Source organism: Amaranthus tricolor, chromosome 13, assembly GCF_026212465.1.
Source record: "Amaranthus tricolor cultivar Red isolate AtriRed21 chromosome 13, ASM2621246v1, whole genome shotgun sequence".
Taxonomy (NCBI): Eukaryota; Viridiplantae; Streptophyta; class Magnoliopsida; order Caryophyllales; family Amaranthaceae; genus Amaranthus; species Amaranthus tricolor.
The window spans coordinates 7,586,086-7,607,098 of NC_080059.1; the positions used below are offsets into that span (position 1 = coordinate 7,586,086).

Below are 21,013 nucleotides of genomic sequence, written 5' to 3' on the forward strand. Positions count from 1 at the left end.
GTGCAATGATGATCTTGGTATCATTCTGAGTTGTATATATCAACCTCAAACAATAAATTGTGATACAACATAAGTATATGTGTCGTGTCACAATTAGTTATATACAAGTGGACTTGGCAGCCTACTTTTGTAGGTCATGTGTCATATCGTACTAATCTCACAAAATGGTGAATTCGTGACTAGCAGTTGGCTAGTCTTCGCAAAATTGATTGTATTTCGTGTCAGGTCATGAGTAGGCATGCAGTACCTGCCCGTCTCCGTGATTATTAAGAAATTGAGAAGGCAATTTTAGTTTTGTCACTGGGGACTAAGGATGGCAATGGGTATTGGATCCGACCCGGATCCGTATTCGGATTCTTAAAAAGGCACCCGTCGGATTCGGGTTGAATCCAAATCCGTTTAAATTTCACGGATCTGGATTTGGATCTAAGAAAAATACCCAGACTCAGACCCGCGGATTTGGAGGACCCATTTTATTTTTATATATTAATTTTATTAAATATATATAATTTTCTAATTCTAATTTTCCCTCCAAGACCCAGTACTCCCCCTATAAGCCCAGGCACACGTGAATCAAGTGCACTTGCTATATTTTCTAATTCTAATTTGCAATAAAGATATATTTATAGACTAATGATGATAATTTATTATCATTAGTCTAAAAATATAGCTTTATTGCAAATTTGCAATCTCAACACCATTTAAAAATACAAAAAAAAAATAAAAACAAATCATACCTGTTTTGGACCCGAATCCGATATTGGATCCGCAGTATCCACGGATCTGGATGTGGGTCTTGCGAAACTAGACCCGCGGATCTTTGTCCCAATCTGGATACTGTACTTGAAAACGGATCTGGATCCGTGTCCATCTGAACCCAGTCCACGACCCGTTGCCAGGACTAGAGACTTGGTGTTCTATTCGCATTTCCTCCTGTTTTTTCTTTTTTTTTATTTTTGCTTTTACTTTTTTCCACCATTTCTAATCCTGTTTCAACATTGATTTTCAGTTTTCATCACAATTAACTCACTAGCTATATTTTCTGGACGACAGAGGAGAGAAAGTATGTTTGCGCAGTCCAGGCGGGTTTTTCATATCGACCTTGGGGAGCGTGAGAAAGCTGTCAGTTTCCCTCCCTGTTTTTGTTATTGAATATGATTTGTTGATGATTTTGAATGAATATCAATCGAATTTATTATATTTTGAGATTAGTTAGGTCTAGTAAGGTACTGCCTTTTGTATTTAGCTTTTATTTGTAGTTAAATCATTTAATTTAATGAAGCTAGAAGTGATATGTGTTAGCTTATGGTTGGATTTGGCTACCCCTATATGATGGATTTGTATGCTTGGGTTTTAAAGTGAAAAATTCTGGATTGATAATAGTGATTGATTGCCATGATTTGTAATCGATAACAAGACACGTGAATTTTACTTATGATTGATGGCAAATAGTTGTTTGATCTTCAATATGAGCTTTTGTAAATTCTGAATCATTATCCTGGAGCAATTTATTTTCTGTGTGCAAATAGATGAAGTTTGGGAGAAGAAAAAAAAATGATTTGCTTTTAGCATCATAGTGTTTTGGAGGAGTAAATATTTGCCCCTAGTAACTTACCCTTGTATATTGTATTGACAGGTGCTGATTTTCTGAATACAATGATCTATTTGAGTTTTCAACTAAAAAGTGTTAAAGGGAGAATTTGACCAATTGTTACTGTTGCTTTGATAGTCTGTTTCCCCTCAATACCTTATTTATAGGGGAGGGCAGGAGGGGGATATAGGTAGTGGATGGTTGGGGAAAAGGTACTATCCCTTGTCTTCTTATGAACATACCATTGTCTCTGAAGATGAATTACTTTTATGATTTGTCATTTGCCAAAAAAGTACATCAACACATCAATGGTTTCACAAATGTCTTTCCACGAGTATACCCTTTTTGCATTATAGATAGCTGAACTGAATTATTGTTATGCGTATTTCAGTTGAACTAGGTGTGGTGCTACGTTTCTAGAAGTTTGATTTGATTTATGATAAATTTATGCTTCATTAGGTGTAAGATTGTGATGGTTTTTGTTTGCTAGCCCCCTTCTGTACATGTCCAGTTATACTGGTTTGCTTTCGATGGTTTTCAATCTTTGTTGTCCAGAACTGAAGTTGATTTACACTCTGAACTTAAAATTCCACTTAACTGATGTGCAATCATGTATCTAAGTGGCAGTGCCTTATTGAGTATATGTAATTCTGCATGATAAAGGGCCTGATAATGCTGGTGATGCGGGGGGCTTTTAAAACTATTCAGTTATTGTTATCTTTGGTTATTAAATAAAATTCTGTGTATACTGGTAAATAGAATTTTATTTGTGACAGGGTTTTTATTGACCCCTTTAAGAAAAATAAAAATCATCAAAACCCTAAAATAGATTTGCGAATGTATCTTCTAGTTTAGACTAACTTAGAGTTCTACATCATATACTTGCTTACTTGGCCAAAGCTAGTGGTGAAAAATCTTTAAGAAAAACAGAAAATGTAAACAATAAACATAACTTCAGCCAACTCAAATACTTTGTAAAAGTTAAATACTTTTTGTGCATAGTGTGTGCACATCATAGACTCAGGCATCAACTTCATACTTATAACTTCATTGTGTTTCTAATATTGTGGTTGCATAATTGAAATTGAACCATTCTATAAATTTGGCTACTTATAACCCTTTTGCACATTCAGGGAAAATAAATTCAAACTAATCCTTAAACTTAAAACTACAGTTAGGCTTTTACTCTTATCATATGTCATATCTATAATCGGATAATCACCTGACTGACCCCAACTTGAGTAATAACTAAAATCGGAACTAGTCAATTATATATTCTGATAATCTTAAATGGAGCATTTAGTTTGAAACAACCCTTCAGAGTATGCACCCTCAGCTCCAAAATGTTTCTGCTTCTAGAATTCACTAACGTTGACCTTTTTCTTGTGTAATAGTATGTTTTATTACATTCTAATGTGAGATCTTAATTATTTTTGAAATATTTATTTTGAAAGTATCAGCTCTGAAGAGTATATAGTAGTACTTGATCAAATATTGGTCTTGGACGCGTTGAGGCAAGTGTGATAAACACTTGGTGATGGAGGTAGTAACAGAAAATTTTAAAAGGTGGCTTTCTGAATATGATGTATACTCTAGTGCCTTACTGGTGGAGTTTTAAATAATATTTAGTTGGCATTTTTTTAGCCTATCACTTCCATCATTGGAGGTTTTTTCTTTGGAGGGCGGGGTTTAACTTTTCTTTTTCCTTCAAATCATACTTAACTGTCAATGCTTTATGAGATAGTTTGGTAGGTGATATTAGGTTATTCTATTTAGTAATTTGGTCTCTTTGAAGACAGTTTTCTGTTAGAAAGTTGTTCATAAGCCACAGCTAGAGGGATTTTTATAATTATTTGAAAGGATGGAATGTATGTTGCATTCTTATTCTGATGAGGTTTTTTTATGCTTTCAACAGTTATTGGAAAAGGATTCAACATTGAGTCAATTCAAATCATATAAGCAGGGTGCAAAACGAATTAAAAGAGTGGGTGATGTTCTCACTGTCATTGTTGTGGCTGGTATGCATCTGCTTTCTTTCTGTGACTTGAGATGTGTTGTAATTTTCCTAAATTTCTTTCATGTTCTCCATCTGGGTAACCAACAATGGCTTCTGCAGTACTGCCTTCTAATTGATGTACTTTCTTATTGGTTGACTATGAATTATGATAAATGTTGCAAGCTCTAAGGTTATGTTGTTCTTTTTGTCCACCTAATTCAAAAGATCCCCCCATTTCTTCAAGTCATAGCTACACATACGAGTTCTCTGAATTATAGCGGTAAAGTTAGAAAGTAGAGAACACCTTGATGATAATAAGCTTGCAATTTACGAGAACAATAACAAAAATACCAAAGCCTAATCCCAACCATGTGGGATTGCAGATTAAGATCAGGAGTATCAAAAAATGCCATTAGCGCTTGCGTTTTTTTTCAACTCAAAGTTCTTTTGCTTTTTATTATTCCCATATCTGTATGAATTTCCAAAATTATTGTTGTCTGAGAGTTTTCTCTTGTATTGTGCTGTCCTAAAAAGAGTTCTGGTTAGTAAGAAGAAAACTAAAGAACAAAAGAATAAAAAGAAGGAAAAAAGTAGTAGTGAAATATGAGGGAAAACACTAGTGTTTGAGAGGAAAAACATAACTAGCAACAACTACAAAGAGTGTAGGCAAAATGTCAAAAGCAACGAGAAACACAACTGTAATGGTGGAAACCTTTGATAGAACAATATTACTTATGTGTAACTCAACAACTAAAATCTTAAATACAACTGTTATAGCTCTCAAGCTCTCTTTAGTGTTTGATCTCTTTCCCTTGCAAGTTTGAAGCAATCGACTTTTTACAAGCTCTTGTATCAGCTACCATCAAGTTTCTTCAATGGCGCTGTCTTACTTGAAGATTACTTCCCCTTCTTGATGGCTCGCTATTCTCACTCTTTCTATAGTGGTTCTCTTAGAGAACTTCTCACTCCACCAATATCACCCAAGGTCTAAGGAATCAATTCCTCAAAAGTACGAATCTTAAATGCATGCGTAGTGCAGAAAACAAGTATCATAGACAAATGTCCGTTCCTGCTAAAGCCACTTGTTAATGCATCATTGCACGTAGGCTTCTCGTCCACATTCCCACTGCTTTTGCCTATGCTCGTGCCAAATGCTCATCCGAGCATAGTCTTGGTCATTCGATTACATGCTTGCTCGTCCAAGCACTGCTCTTCCTCTTTTGCCTACTGCTCTCCCATCTGTCCTGGCTTGCTCATCATTTGTTCGTTCTATTTTAGGTGGTTTGGGTCTTGAGCTTTCATAAATGTGAAAATATTAAGCTGCGGAGTATTTTTTTTGGGAGTATTAAGATCAAATTTATATGCTCATTTTTCATAGGCTTTTGGCACTAGCCCAGGCTGCTAAATTCAATTTCCTTCTTACCAACTGAATTGAATTTACTGTTGGTAGTATGACCTGCTTCATCTTGCACTTGTAAGTCAATTCAATGGTGTCCATCTTCTATTGTCTTTCTTGCAGGCTGTTGCTACGAGATCTATGTTAGGGCTTCAACACGAGCGGAAGCTAGGAGTCAGGAATAATCTACTAGCAGAAATGCATACCTACTATGAGTTTTTGTTACGTCAACTGCAATGATGGATGGTTCAATCTGGTTGGCAGTACTCTGTCCTGAATAAGTAGCCCAATTATGTGAATGAGTGCTTGTAGCATATAGACTATAGAGTTTATTAAATTGGAGAATTTGTGGAATATTATCTTTTCTTAACCATTGAACTCTCCTTTCCTAATACATTTGCCAAACTTTATACAGTATCAGTTGCTGCTAGAAAATGTGAGGCTCGAAATATTGCAGTTTGTAGATTTGCTGCGTGTTTAAGATACTTTGTAATGTGTATCTGAATGTGCGAGTTGTGGATGCCTATTATACGCTACATTTTTTCTGGGTCTGATGTAGATTTAATAGATGCAAACTTTGCCTGTTTGACGGGAAGATAGTAGGCAGAACATTACGCTACGGAGAAGAGCAAACATAACTGTATGCAAACAAGATTTTTGAAAACTAAAATGTCTGCCCTCATAGATGTCTTCCTCTATTGGCTTTTCACTGTATACCATGAAAAGGACCTTCAGAAAAACACTTCTTTATATCCTCCAACCTGGGGACGTGCCGAGGTAAATGAGACTAATACCAACACAACTAGATTTTAACAGCTAGGGAGCAATCAAATGTGTCGTCCAAGGCTCGATTGCATGAATATTGGGTTAGGTAATAGGTTGGTCCTCGGTCAGGACTCAAAACACATAGAAATTGTGCTCCGGACAAGCATACACAACCTTTTCAACGGCTCAAAAATGTTAGAAGTTGATAAATGCTGTGGTTGTGAGTGATTGAGGAAGTTGAAAGAGTTTAAACTAAAAAGTATTTGAAGAAGTATTGAATATGTGTGAGGGAGTTTGAAGGAGTAGAGAGGGCTAAAAAGTACTAAATCTTGGAAACACAATAGTAAAAGACTGATAGACATTATAATAAGATAGGCGACAAACAATTAATTTTTGCCTTAAAATAATCGTTCAGCCGCTGTAAGCTACAACTGTAAGTTGAAGGTTTGTTAACGGTAAAGGTGTAAAATGGTGCTTAAAAAATGAGTAAGAGATTTAGTTTTCATAAATTGTGCTATGTCAATTCCATCTTAGTGGAACTTTTACCTTCAAATGTGTGTTTTTAGTTTATCCTTGGGAACTTTGTGAAATAGTTTTTCTACTTAAATTACATTTTCCATTAATGTTTCTACCATTTTGTACTAATAATCAAACGGACGGTAAAAATTGATTTATCTATTTGTAAGTAATGCTCATAAGTTCTTTGAAGAAATATCTGACTGGCATTTATCCTCATGAACTCGTTTGCTTGGTCCCAATTTAATTTATTTATTTGGACCAATTTAAATTTGATGTAATCATTTACCCATCTTTCAGTAAAGAACTTGGGTACGAATTGTGAACTACTACCTCAGTTCTTCTGTTTTAGTTTGTTGGTTATTGTCAAGGAACCAACTCAACCAACAATAGGTTACAGGTTCAAATCTCAACCACCCCTCATTTAAAATGAAATATTTAGCGTCAGGTATGAAGAGGGTCTATGCTGCATCCACATTTCTAGTCCAAAGGACTCTCATTTGAGGGGAGGTGCTAGAGTATATAACATATCATGAGACCAACCATCAGCTTAAGCTTTTGGTTGAGTTGGTTCCTTGACAATTACACTTTGATCAAAAAGCTCTCACGGTTTTGATCAAAATTTAATCAACAAACAGAAATGGAGGGAGTACAACAATTGTACGTTTGACTTGGGGGTCTGTAGAAAATTATAAACTTCTCAAACAAAGTACCAACTTGGTGACAGGCTATCAACTGAGCAGATTAGCACCCACGTTTGATTTTCTTTCATACTTCTCATTATTCATTTCTTCCTTTTCAAACACAATCATGGCAGAAAGCTTTCTAATGGAAGCAGCTATGGCAGTGCTAACAGCAGTTCTGTCCCGTGCAGCAGAAGATGTGAAATTTGCGTGGAGTTCTAAATTCAAGAATTATCTGAAAGTGCTTGACAATAACTTGAAAAGAATTCATATGCTTTTATGTGGAGCAGCAAATAAGAGAATTTATAATCCTTTACTTGATGATTGGCTTAGCAAAGTAAAAAATGTGGCCTATGAAGCTGACGATTTGTTTGACGAGCTTGTGTATGAAGCTCTTAAGCGAAAGCTGATGCTTAACAATCAATCCCGGTTCACGAAAAATATCCGTACCTTCTTCACCCTGCATAGAAATCCAGTTGTGCTTTACATACAAAGGAGTCAAAAAGTGAGGTACTTGATGTGTTGTATAGAAGATGTTTATAGAGATGCTCAAGTGCTGGGCATCAAACCAGTTGAATTAGCTGCAGGATCCAGCAGAGGTGTGCCTGTACTGGAAGATATACAACTTCAGGTACAGCAGGAATTAGTCAATAGTCGTGGGCTTATTGGGAGAGATCAAGATGAGGCCAATATTGTGAAGATGTTGTGCCATCCTGAGAATGCTGATAGAGATGTAAATGTGATAGGCATAGTGGGAATGGCAGGTAATTTTCTTGCAAACATCAATTTGTAGATTTTTAGCGTTCGAATTACTTTTATCTGGAAAGTTGACTAATAATTTAGGACTTTTGGTTACGGGATACTACTTACATTATCTTTGTCTATAATGGATGTGGATCATTTATAATCAAGGGGGCCATCTTCTATATGATGGTTCTTAATTGAACTTGTCTGTTATCCCTCCATTAAAGTCAGCACTTTGTATTGCTTGATTCTTTTACGTTTTATACACACCGGAAATGTCAGGACATTTCACGCATTTGGATACCAAAAGAGGAGGGAATTGAAGGGGGGAAGTTCCTTACATTTTGTACTAAACAAATCTTTCCAACGTTGGAAGGAAAACTCGATAATCTTCCCTCCCTCGTCTTCCCTTCCGTTCCTTTTCTTTTCTTCCTCAAATGTTATCCAATGTCCAAAGCGCAAACTCACCCTAAGGCTACCTGCATGATATTAAAAGTGCTTGTGCAATGGGTCTAGGGCTTGTTGGTGGTCTTGATCTGGCGCTTCATTAAGACGGATCACATCAGACTGAAGTATCTTGCTCTCTGTTTTCGCAAAATCTTGCCCATTTTTGTTTGGATCGGCATGTATCCGGCCCATAGCACAGGCATCAAATTCATCAGAGTAATCACCAATCATCTCCTGCATCTTCTTTGATAGTAATAGTGACTTTATAGTCCATATTGCTTTCTTATTTGGTCTCTTTAAATTTTTTTCGAACAAAGTCGATAATAATAAGGTTATTCCCTATTCAGTATAGGTCATTTTTTTAATCAACAGCCTGAAGTTGAAATGGATGATCTTGAGACATTGAATACAAAGGACATTGATATTTTAGCTATGACTATTAGAATATTGACCTCTCTACTTCGCACTCCTTTAGAAGTCTAAAGACTAGCGTACAGTAAAGATCATTCTACATTTATAATCCAGATCACCCTACAGTTTAAATCATCTAATGCTCGTGATTACAAAAATCTTGCAGGGCTTGGAAAGACGGCTTTATTCAAGAGAGCATTTGACAGAGATGATGTCAGAAAGCATTTTGAGAAACGAATATGGGTATGTGTATCCCATGATTTTGAAGTGAAGGGAATTTTAGATAAGATGATCAAACTTCTAGATGATGAAACATCTAAGAAATCAAGTTATCAAGCAACAGTAGCCAAACTTGAAATGGAATTGAGAGGGAAAAGATATTTACTGGTGCTAGATGATGTTTGGGATACAATATTAACAGTATGGGAGTCTTTGGGTAGTGTATTGCTGGATATTGGCGGGTCTAATGGGACAGTAGTTTTAGCTACCTCTCATAGTTCCCAGGTGATAGCAGGAATGAAGATTAATAGCGAGGATCAAGCTTTGACTACACGGAATAGACCTCTTATTTATCTATTAAAGGGTCCAACCGCTGTTGACAGTTGGTCCCTATTCCCGAAAAGACTAAAGCATATCATAGATGTGGATAGAGCAGAAAGGATGGTTGCTAAGTGTGGGGGTGTCCGTTTAGCAATAAATGTGCTTGCAGATTTGTTAAGGATCAGTGTTTGGAAGAGTGGAGAGTGATTGAAGAAAGTGAGGTGTGGAAGCTGGAAGATAAAAATGGAATCCTGCCTTCTTTGAGGTTGAACTACAATTATTTGCCATCTGTGGCTATAAAAAATTGTTTTACATATTGTTCTGTTTTTCCCAAGGATACAGTTATCGAAAAAGACTGCTTAATCCAACTTTGGATGGCGCAAGGTTTCTTGCAGCCATATGATAGAATGGAGGAAATTGGCAATGAATACTTCAATATTTTGGTGAACAACTCATTTTTCCAAGACTTGGTACTCGACAAAGAAGGCAAGGTAGCAAGATGTAAGATGCATGATATTGTTCATGCTCTTGCAAAGGTTGTGGCGGGACAAGAGTGTTTGAGACTTTCAGAAAATATCGACAAGATACACATTTCCTCGAGTGTCCGATATATGTCTTGTTGACTGAAAAGGCTCTCCCTTTAAAATTGAAGAAGCTACGATCTTTGATCTCTGATTCTTTACGCATTAGAATCCCCAAAAATCTTCTCACGAGTGCAAATTGCCTGCGGGTTTTGATTTTAGTGGATGCTGGTTTATCTGAACTACCCAACTCAATTGGGTGTTTGAAGCATTTGAGGTATTTAGATATATCTGAAAACGATATCCTGAAGTTACCTCCTACTTTGGGGGAACTCTACAATTTGCAGACGCCAAGACATCTTGAATCATGTTTTCGTTATCTGTCTACATATACCATACTTCCCAAACAACTCTATAAACTTGTCAAGCTAAGGCACATATGCATCAATAATGAGGTTTACGCGGTTCTGCATTTACCATGGTATTAGAAGCTAAATTAGGCACATCAAATAGGCTAGATCATGATGGTAAGTGGGGTGCAAGGATAGCTGATATTAAGTTCCTAAATGATATCACAGGCAGCTTAATTATCAGTCATCTTGAACATGTGCGGAGCAGAGAAGAAGCAAGTCATGTATGTTTCAAGAGCAAAACAAACATTCACCAGTTAGACCTAACATGGTCTTATAATGCTACTTGCATCACCAACTCCAAAGAGGTGCTCGAGGAGTGGCACGACATTACCATCGTGGTTGATGGATATAAGACCCTCGCGACCATCATAACTTAGCAACCTTGTTGAGATGAAAATTTATTACTGCTACAACCTGAAGGAGCTTCCAGCATCTTTTGTGTTCCCTTTTCTCAAGATATTGGTGTTTTGGGGGTGCAACAATCTTACATATCTCCCGGTTTTTGACAGCAGAAATTCTCTCGAGACACTGCAGGTAGGCAGATGCCCTTTGTTGGAAGGTATACCAAACATTGAGCCTTTAACTAATCTATGCAGATTGGAAATACATAACTGCATGAGGATGACTAATGTACCCCAGGGATTAGCTAGCCTTTGTAATCTTACAGAATTGGAGATTGGTCCATTGTGTCAAGATCTCGATTTTTTTCCTTTCCCGGAGGTCACTGGTTCTTGCGCGGTTGCAAAATCCCTTCAGAGTTTGTGCTTTATAGGCTGGCCGAAAGTCGGAAATTTACCTGACGAACTTCAACATTTTACTCAGCTACAAAGATTAACCATAAGCCATTTTGCTCGCGTGAAATTTCTACCAAATTGGTTGGGGAACCTCACATGTTTGCGAACTATAGTTCTTGAGGGTATGGAAAATCTGATATGGTTGCCTTCAAAAAATATGATGCAGAAAGCTACCAAATTTGTGGGTTTCAGCATCAAACCTTATCAGTGCCCAAAGTTGAAAGAAGAATGGATCTCTGGACACAACTGAATGTCCTTCGATCAAGTATGAACACTAAATATAAATAGGACAAATTATAGAGATAAAATATATTCGATTATTCTAAGCAATTAATAGCATTTTACAGAAACCAAGTTTGATTTCTACACTAATTAGATTAGTTTACTATTAATTATAATCGGATCTTATGAGGTCACACGTATAAGTATTGATTGGATAAAACTATGTCAAATAACATAAAATGTTTATTGGTATTATTGTGGTAGTATATTGCAAATTAGAAATATGAAGAGATATTTATTATGTTACTTGGAACATAAGTGATGCATAATTCATCGTGTCATTTTTTCAAGTAATATGCATATGCTCATAAATCATTTTTGTGTCATTTCTTCATCACTTTTGTTTATTCTTTATAACACCATTTCTACATCATAAAAGTAAGAGGAAAAGTAGTTTTCATATTCCGTATTAGTATAGGTGGTGATCCGTTTGGTGCTTGTGGACCAACATTATAGGAACGAACGATATTCAATGTTTTATTATCTCTATTTTGGATATTTCATACTCGGTTACATTACATGGAATTCATGCATCAAAGGTATGATATTCTATTACGTTTGATAATTTATATTATGATATGCATGTGATTCTGTTTAGATTTTAAGAAATAATTTGTTGCAATTCCACTTTATGCGACTATATTCCTACACTTTTGATATAAGGTATTGAAATTATTTTAAATTGTTCTCAGCCTAATGTTTCAATAAATCCATTATTGTTATCATCAACTACTTTATATTCTCTATTTATTTTACTATTTTAATTAGGTTTTCTAGAGTTCTATTTAAATTAGGTTTACCGGGATCTATGAAACTTTTCTTTAACTTACTGATTGTATTCTGTATTCAACTCTCTCCTCAAAGATTCTCTCTCTGCCTGTACACGCAGCTAACACATTGTTAGTGAACCACACAAATCCATATGGGACCTTTATTATTTTCTGTTTATTTTTCTTGCGTTTGTCATAACATTAATAAACAGCACCTAAAGGCATGATGAACAAGGTGACATGTTTTCCAATGAGCAATCATCTAATGCATATTACTGAAATTGAAGAGCGCCTGAAGTGATTCTCCACTCCAGGACATGCTGCATCTAAGCTAAGCTGGTGCAGAACATTTCTGTTTGTGTTGGGAAACCCTTGCAGAAAATGATAAACTGTGAAATGCAGGTACATTTCTGTTTTTGTTTTGATAGATATTCTTGTCATCTCAAAAATTTTCACATTGAAAAATCTAGTAAGCTACCATGCTAAATCTCCCGATCTTCTTGTATGTGCAGACTGACAAACAGCTAGCTGCATTGGATTGCCAAGGCCATTCTTAAATTTCATACAACATTGGCAAGCCACTCTCTTATATTGGTTCATCATAGTGCAAAAAGAAGGTCGCATCAACGTATCACATCCGTATTGTAAAAGTTTATGAGACCGCGAAATCATCAGTGTTGGACATGAAAACCGTTTTCCGACCGTTACCGAAACCATTATCGAAATTGTATTTTTGCACTATGTGGTTCATTGAAGAATATAAAAAGAAATTACTCCTTGAACAATTCGTTCTAGAATATCTTGAAACCATTATTTATAGGGAAAATTTCAGCTCCACAAGCAATCTACAGCTTTGGTGAAGAAAGGAGTTTGATTTCATTCACTTGCTATGTGTTCTGTAAGTGCATCATTTCTTATGGGCATGTAATGTAATACAAAAAATGACGAGAAAATAGGGGTATTTGTGTAACAAAATTACCCATATGAAGGGTAGGGTCTTTGTATCATGCTTTCCTTGTATCACATATGGGTGTATGCTGTGATAAGTCAACTTGATATGAATGATATGAATAAGTCAACTTGATAGAAGTACTTTTTGTATATTATAGTATTTGCACCATTTTGACATTTAGTTTAAACTTTGTTTATGATATGAATGATGGAATAAGTCAACTTGATAGAAGTACTTTTTGTTTCTTTGAATTTGTTATATAATGCAGTTGAAGTGAGATTTTTTAGATATTGAGTAGTATGAGCAAATGGGCAGAGGGAGATAAAAGGGGATAGGGCTGGCCAGACACGACATGCCTGTTGCACGACACGACACAACACAATACGATACTGTTTACGGCACGATTTGATACGACATGATAGGCATCACATGACGGCTCAACATGACACAATTTTCATGGTTAAATCTCATTTTCGGGTGGACAAGCACAACATAACATTGTTCACGTCACAATTTGACACGGTATAATTTGACACGAGACATTACAAACAAGCATAAGTGGCCTAGCACGACACAATTTTCATAATGCATTACCATAAGAAGATATAAATCACTCTTATCTATACTCCAGCCCATATATACCTGCTTTTTCTTGTAATAAAGCCATCATTAGTGATTAGCTCTAAACCCTGCAACTTTAAACTAGAACCTACAATTTCTGAATCTAGACCTAGTAAGTAGTATAAGTATTCTACGAAATCATTGCAAATCACTTGTTAAATATTTATTATTATGACATTATTAACATACTCAAGGAGTAAATCTTCCTTCACATTTTCCCTCTCCAGATATTTATGTCACAAAATTCTATCTCTTGTTTCACCAACTGAATTTCCCGCCAATTACCACCCAACTAACTTCACTACTTTTTCTCATTTGCTCAAACAACGCCTTCCTCTCCCACAATTGAAGCAAATTCATGCTCAAATTCTTACTCAATCTCTATCCTTTAATCCTCATCTACTTTCCTCTCTTATTCACTCTTATCTTTCTTCTTACAATCTAAAATCTGCAACTTTCTTGTTTGATAATTACCCTTTTTCCCCTCCTCCTACTTTATTATGGAATTTAATCATAAGGGCTCATTCCAAAATTCAAAATTGTGTACAACCCATCAAACTTTTGGGTCTAATGCTGTCAAATGATAGAACTTTGATGGTTTTACCAGATGATTATACATTTACTTTTGTAATCACTTCTTGTTCTCATCATAATTCTTCTGTGTATGGAGAAATAGTTCATGGGCTGATAGTAAAATCCGGGTTTGGATCTGATTTGTTTGTTGGTAATTCATTGATCAAATTCTACTCTGTTTTTATGAAAGTAGACAATGCTCGTAAGGTGTTTGATGAAATGTCTGAGAGAGATGTGTTTTCATGGACTAGTCTTTTGGGTGGATATGCCAAATATGGAGATTTTAAGAAAGCTTATGACATTTTCCATGCTATGCCTATACGTAACGACGTATCATGGGCTGTGATGATTTCGGGTTTTGTTTCGAATGAAAGGTTTATTGAAGCATTGAATTGTTTTCATAGCATGTTGAATGATGGTAGCAATTCGAAACCTAATGAAGCTATTCTTGTTTGCGCTTTATCAGCCTGTGCTAATTTAGGAGCTTTTGATCAAGGAAATTGGATTCATGCTTATATGGAGAGCAACAACATTCCAAAGACTACGAACGTTTGCACAGCTCTCATTGATATGTATGCAAAATGTGGGAGGATAGACTCTGCAATCCAAGTATTCGAGAAAATCCCTAACCGAGATGTTCACAATTTCACGAGTATGATTTCGAGCCTATCAATTCATGGTCTTGGAAAGGATGCCTTGAGGGTCTTCTCGGAGATGTTGGGCGAGGGTGTTAAACCAAACGAGATTACCATGCTTGGAGTTCTGAATGGCTGTAGTCATTCAGGACTAGTAGAGGAAGGAACCTCTATTTTCAATGAGATGAAAATTTCATTGTGCATTGAACCAAAGATTGGACACTACGGGTGCTATGTCGACTTACTAGCTCGTTCCGGTCAGTTGAAGAGAGCATTTGATGTTGTTAAGAGCATGCCTATAGAACCTGATGCTGCTATATGGAGGGCTTTGCTTAGTGGATGTCGAACTCATCGTAACATTGCTCTAGGAGAGAAAATCTTGAATCATGTCCAAGAACAAGTTGATTCGAGTGGCCAAATTATGCTGTCAAGTTTATATGCTTATATGGGAAAATGGGAAAGTGTTGATGCAATGAGGAAACAAATGGGTGGTAGAAGGAATAAATCAGAACTTGGGTGTAGTTGGATTGAGGTAGATGGTGTAATCCACGAGTTTCGTGTAGATGATCAACTACATCCCCGTATCATAGAGATTCGAGAAAAACTCGACGAGATTTTGGACAAGGCAAAGCTAGGAGGGTACACCCCTAATACAACCCAAGTGACCTTTGATTTGAGTGAAGAGGATAAAGAGCAAGCTGTTACTTTACACAGTGAGAAGTTAGCTATCGCGTTTGCATTCGTGAGCACCAAACCTGGGAGTTTAATCAGAATCGTAAAAAACCTTAGGACTTGTGAGGATTGTCACTCGGCTTTGAAGGCTATTTCTCGTGTATTTAACCGCGAAATCATTGTTCGAGATCGTTCTCGTTTCCACGCCTTTAGACATGGGAAATGCTCTTGTAATGACTATTGGTAGTCAATGCAGTAGTCTAAATTGCAGACACAAAAAATCACTTTCAAGCCTTTTGGGGCATTGTGGAGGGGCATACAGCATACTCATTACAAACAAGGTCTTTTTTATACACTCTAGACCCAAAGATGAAATGAAGCAAATTGCGGATGTTTTGACCAGCATGAAGACATGAACATTATAGAGCCACGCCCATCAGGTAAAAGCAAAGATTCCATTTATGATTGCATGTGCATGGTCATCAATTTCATATCATGCTTATACCCTTAATGATTGCAATATTAGTCAGCTGATATTATTTATGTTGTTAAACATATTCCTAGAGTATAGGGTCAAATTTTAAATGATACAAAGATATGGTTTGTAATGGGAATAAGATTAGTGGCCCACATTTAGGATTTTTGTTTATCTTTGTGGGCTCTAAAAGGCATCATGTATTATGCACCTAATTGTTCATGCTTACAAAGTGATTAAATGAGCTGGTTGTGGTTGTCCTTTCTAAAGTGATCCATTTTTTGTTAACACATAGCAGAAAGTGAAAGTAATCCTTTGCTTTGATAGTTTTAAATACCCTCGGAAAATTGAAAGTGGAAGAGAGAGGATTTACGGCTTCAACTTAGTAATTCCGTTTTGAATTTAAGGGCGAATTTAGAATGCTAATTCAGGGACAACAGAAATATTCATATTTACAGTGTACTGAACTAACTCGTCAAAGTCATTTTTCAGTGTTATATGTTACACAACTCAATATTTATAAGCCTCTGATTTTGATGGCTATACTTAAATAGAGTAAAATACGGTAACGGTCGTGATTGCGGTAACGGAACGGTGATGCGGGAACTGGAGTGATGCGTTTATCGTAACCTCTAAATATCGATCATAACCAAAAGATATACTTGATACAGCCCAAAATGCGGTTTTTTTTACACCTTTATAACGCAGAAAATATCGATTCGTCATTTCTAATAACCTTTACAACACAGCTGATGCGATGTAGCCTTGTTTTTAGACGATAATTCTAATGTCAAAAATGCAGTATGTATGATAATTGCTAATATTATTAAGAATCTTCTGTATTATCTTAGTTATTTTCTACCCACTTTTAGATCTTGGTTATAGAAAACATTAGAACCAAGTTATTCTGATTTCTGATTCAGATTTAGTGCATATCTTTATATTCCAAACCTAGAGTTGCATCTAGTATAAGCTATAGTGTCATTTCTAAAATAAAGTATAAGCTATATAGTGACTATGGAATGCTGAGAATGAAGAATAATATTGATTTATTTTTCCCACTATATATATTAATATTCTTATAAAAGAACCCTTTTGTTTTCCTGGTATTAGAATTTATCCCTAAAGTAGATTGTATGTGCGATTCCCTCTTCAAAAGTGAAAAGTATATTACTTTCAACAAAAACAAAGATGAAGAAAGAAGAAAGCTTGAACATAAGGCTGCTTAAGCCTTCTTTTATTCCACAAAGGAGAAAGAACTTTCGACTTTTAAGTTTACATTAAGGTCAAAAAAATTCAGACGGGCTAACAAGTTCATGTCACAATTCGAGTAAATGAAATTCATAAACCAATGAAGCAATCAAGCGAACTTAGATGACAAGAAAAGTGTCCATAAATATTATAACCAAAACAAAAATAGACAGATTAATAATAGAAATCACAAAATGATTAAACATGGCTCACTAACAATGTGTTAGCTATCTCCACCAGGACAGAGAGAACATATATTAATAATATGACGGAGAACAATAGATACAGATTTATGAAGATTGATGGGTTATGAATAATACCCACAAATAACATAATTTTCTGATTTTCCTAGACATAAACTAATTAGGTTTAGACTCATTTCAAGCATAAATCTAGAGACTCTTGCCTCCGGACAACTTTAAAGGGAGAGTAAGAAGAATTAGCTCATATTATCACATAAAATTTAGAAAAGTTTCAACAACTTGAGATAAGAGAAATTATAATTCTAAAATAGAAATCTTAATGGCATACATGCAACTATTGACTACTTATTCTCTATTATTGATTGCATTTTTGTTCTTGGACATGGACACCTAGTCTACTAACTTGCTTGTTTAAGTTTATGGCATAATTTTATATTACTTGAAGTACACATTTTGGAGTTTTTAGTTTTTAAGTACATGATTGACCAAAAAAAAGTGAAAAATGTTATTGATTTTGCTTGCATAACCCAATAATGAAGTATGGAATACCCAAAGACCCTTTCTGCTCATTGTCACAATAAAATTATACAACCACTGATTTTTCTTGTTTTTTATTTTTTTGTTTACTTCTATCTCACTTTTAGATGGTCCATGCTTTAAGCACACCCATTTTGCTAATTTGTGAGAAAGAAGACATAGAGCATTGGTTGTGAGTTGTGACACACAAGAGTAGTGGCTTTGAGTATGTACAAGAAAATCAGTATTACACTGCCCCTAAAATTAAGTGCTTTAGATTTTAATTCACGTTAATTTATGTTATTTTTGCTTTAATTTAATTAAGTTGCCATGTAATTTAAACAAACAGAGCCTTAAATTTTAGGAAATTATATTAGAAATAATACAATCTTTTACTTATTTTCCTATAATAATACTAACTTTTGATTAACCATAAATAATACCAATTTAAAGGGTCTTTTTCTTAAAACTCCCTGACATGTTAAAAATGAAATTATAGGAGATTATATGACCAAACTAATTGGTAAATTAGATGATAAACCAAAGTTTGAATTATTCTAGGAAAAAACACTCCTAAGTTGGTGTTATTTATGATTAATTAAGAATTAGTATTAGTGTAGAGAAACTAACAAAAAATTATCATATTTACGATAATTTTTCCTAAAATTTATTGTGTATTTTTACTCTACGCATGGCGATAGATAGTAGACAAAAGACTATACTTTGCATCCCTATCCAACAATCTTAGTTTATCTCATCTTTATTTTTAAGAAAAATATCAAAAAAAAATAAATAAATAAATTAGCCCCATAGTTTTTGAAAAATTGTTGGGATAAAAAGCCTATTAATTTTGAGAAAGAGGAATTATGTTGATACAACAATGTCAATTGCATTTCCTTTGTCATCTATGTACAATTTCAGCATGACTTGGATGATCATCATCTTGAACATATGCTCTTCATCTACCAAACCTCCCTAAATTTATGATCTTTTCATGTCTTCTATAAGGAGGCTTTTTCCTTGATTTCTCCCCTAATTGAAATGTGAATTTATTGATATTATCATCAGCTTGCAGCTTCAGAAATGCTGTGTAAAGAGGGTTGCCATGTTTTTGGCTTAGCTGCTCCTCCATTTGATGCTGATGCTATTTTAGATCGATGCCCATGTCTACTACCCTGTAAATTTTAGAACATATGAGAAAATATTCAAGTTTTGAAAAACTAAAATTGACCCAACAAATTACTGGATCATGATATGATCATATGAATGAGTATAAAATGTAATTTCTTGATTGAAGATTATGAACAGGGGAAACAGAACATGGGTTTATGGTTTTTGGGTGTTAATTGAAATTACTCCTATATTTGAGGGTCAAGCTACAACATGAATAAAGAACAAAAATAATTTTATAACCCAATTAGTATTAATCTTTAGCTTAATCAAAAACTAATTGAACAAAACTACCCTCAACTTTTGCATAATCATCCAAGGAGAGTTTTATAGACCTTATTCCTCTAATCCTCCCTTTAAAGAGAGTATGGGTATGGTTTGTCTGTAATCTTCCCCCGCCCAGACTCTTTTCTCGAGCGGAATATTGGATTGATGATGATGATCCAAGGGGAGTTTTCTTAAAATGTGAATGAACAAGTATTTGCCTTTTGCAAGAACTAGGAAAAAAAAAAAGAAAAATTGTCGAAAATGATCAACTTTTCACTGAATGATCTCCACTCCTCTCCTTTCATACTGGGTATGTTCAATAGGTGGGATTATAGCCGTCGGATGAGCGAAAAATTAAATTATTTTTGAAGAAAAAAAGAAACAAAAATTATTTTTGAGGGTCAAATTACCTGATTTTTATGTTGTTGAGATCTAGCAAAATTTTGAGCCTCTTTAAGACCTTCAGAGTCAGCTAATTCTATACCATTCTTTCTCATTTTTGCTTGTTTCTTTGCTACCAATCCCTTCATAACTTCTGCAATACAAACCAACCCAACAAAAGCATCACTAAACCATGTTAGTTCACCTTAATTCCTGTACACTAATCTAACAAATACAACAGAAAGAAGCAGGTAAAAAGATAAAAAGGGTGATGGAGTGACAAACCTTTGCTGCTGATGAGCCTGTAAACATGACCTAGTGTCAAAGTATCAGTCGGACGGAGCAATTTAACTCGAGTAATCCGCACCGTATTCCGCCCATCTCCTGTGCTTGTGCTGCTGTTTTTGTCGTTCTGGGTGTTTTTGGTGGTGTTGCTTCTAGTGTTGCTGTTTTTCTGGGTGTTTTTGTTGATGGTGGTGTTTTTGTGGGTGTTAGGATCAGAATGAGGCTCTATTTTAGGGGAAGTGTGGCAGACAGTGGTAGTAATGAGAAGAGCAACATAATAACCAGGGTTGATTTTCATGATTTCACTAGCAGGAACAGGCCAATACATCTGATCTACTTTACCATTTGGGTGTTGGACTACTAGTGTTGCTGCATCTATGGCTTGGCAATTCCCCATTTCTTTCTCTGTTTTTCTTTTTCTTTTTCTTTTTCTCTCTCTTGTTTCTTACAAGTGTTTGTGTGTTTTTAAAGACCAAAATACAAGGAGGTCAGGCAGGCAGAACCAGGCAAAGGTTGGAAGGCAGCCTAATACTTCTAGTTCAACAGTTTTTCAGACTAAACTACCCTGTTCTTCCTCACCTCTCCCTATCTCACCTTTATAGTCAAGTACCCACTATAGATTAAAAGCGGGCCGGTCGGGCTGGATGGGTCGGGTGGGCCTTAAGCCCTAAATAATACAGATTTTTTAAGGCATGAAACAGTGTCGTTCCTGATAATTTTTGAGCCCTTATATAAGTAAAATTTCGTTTTTTTTTCTCCAATTATGTAGTTCAATAGTTATGCGCTTAACTAAGAAATCTAATATTGTAAGTTCAATATATTCTAAATGCTACTTAATTTTTATTATATAAATTAAGTCAATTTAATTTGAGTCTCTTCATGATCTGGGTTTTAGGCGGTTGCACCTTGAAATTCCCTTTAAAAAGGCATTGACATGAGCCCGAATTATGTAGCTTGTTTGGCTCGACATTACTATGAGATATGGTGTATTTTGCAAATAGTTATTTGCTGAAACTATTGATTGATTTAACTAGTTGAAATTATTTTTTTTATTTGACAAATTAAAAAGCTAACTAAAATCAATTTAAAAAGTTATTTATTAGATGCTACTATCACTTTAACCCGTAACTCGTAACGCGCCTT

The 21,013-nt window shown here is 35.3% G+C and overlaps 5 protein-coding genes across 5 annotated transcripts; 4 read left to right on the top strand and 1 right to left on the bottom strand.

The window, feature by feature from the left end:
• The first annotated feature begins 313 nt into the window (after positions 1-313).
• Positions 314-5,521, top strand: LOC130798765 (succinate dehydrogenase subunit 7A, mitochondrial-like). The gene is made up of 5 exons (XM_057661862.1): positions 314-323; positions 773-912; positions 1,003-1,122; positions 3,507-3,609; positions 5,107-5,521. Exons 1-5 carry the CDS (start codon positions 314-316, stop codon positions 5,166-5,168), a joined length of 435 nt encoding a protein of 144 aa, XP_057517845.1. The 3' UTR covers positions 5,169-5,521.
• Positions 5,522-5,705: 184 nt separating this feature from the next.
• On the top strand, positions 5,706-9,304 carry LOC130798663 (putative disease resistance protein RGA4). Its single transcript, XM_057661751.1, has 2 exons — positions 5,706-7,711; positions 8,716-9,304. Exons 1-2 carry the CDS (start codon positions 7,075-7,077, stop codon positions 9,294-9,296), a joined length of 1,218 nt encoding a protein of 405 aa, XP_057517734.1. The 5' UTR covers positions 5,706-7,074; the 3' UTR covers positions 9,297-9,304.
• Positions 9,305-9,463: 159 nt separating this feature from the next.
• Positions 9,464-11,067, top strand: LOC130798766 (uncharacterized). Its single transcript, XM_057661863.1, has 3 exons — positions 9,464-9,625; positions 9,721-10,091; positions 10,401-11,067. The coding sequence occupies exons 1-3, from the start codon at positions 9,464-9,466 to the stop codon at positions 11,065-11,067; spliced, it is 1,200 nt and encodes a 399-aa protein (XP_057517846.1).
• A 2,248-nt stretch (positions 11,068-13,315) lies between these two features.
• Positions 13,316-16,066, top strand: LOC130798664 (pentatricopeptide repeat-containing protein At3g62890-like). Its single transcript, XM_057661752.1, has one exon. It carries the CDS (start codon positions 13,614-13,616, stop codon positions 15,567-15,569), a length of 1,956 nt encoding a protein of 651 aa, XP_057517735.1. The 5' UTR covers positions 13,316-13,613; the 3' UTR covers positions 15,570-16,066.
• Positions 16,067-18,591: 2,525 nt separating this feature from the next.
• Positions 18,592-20,501, bottom strand: LOC130798665 (uncharacterized). The gene is made up of 3 exons (XM_057661753.1): positions 19,871-20,501; positions 19,615-19,739; positions 18,592-18,942 (listed from the first exon to the last, which is right to left on the bottom strand). Exons 1-3 carry the CDS (start codon positions 20,265-20,267, stop codon positions 18,832-18,834), a joined length of 633 nt encoding a protein of 210 aa, XP_057517736.1. The 5' UTR covers positions 20,268-20,501; the 3' UTR covers positions 18,592-18,831.
• Between the last annotated feature and the right edge of the window lie 512 nt (positions 20,502-21,013).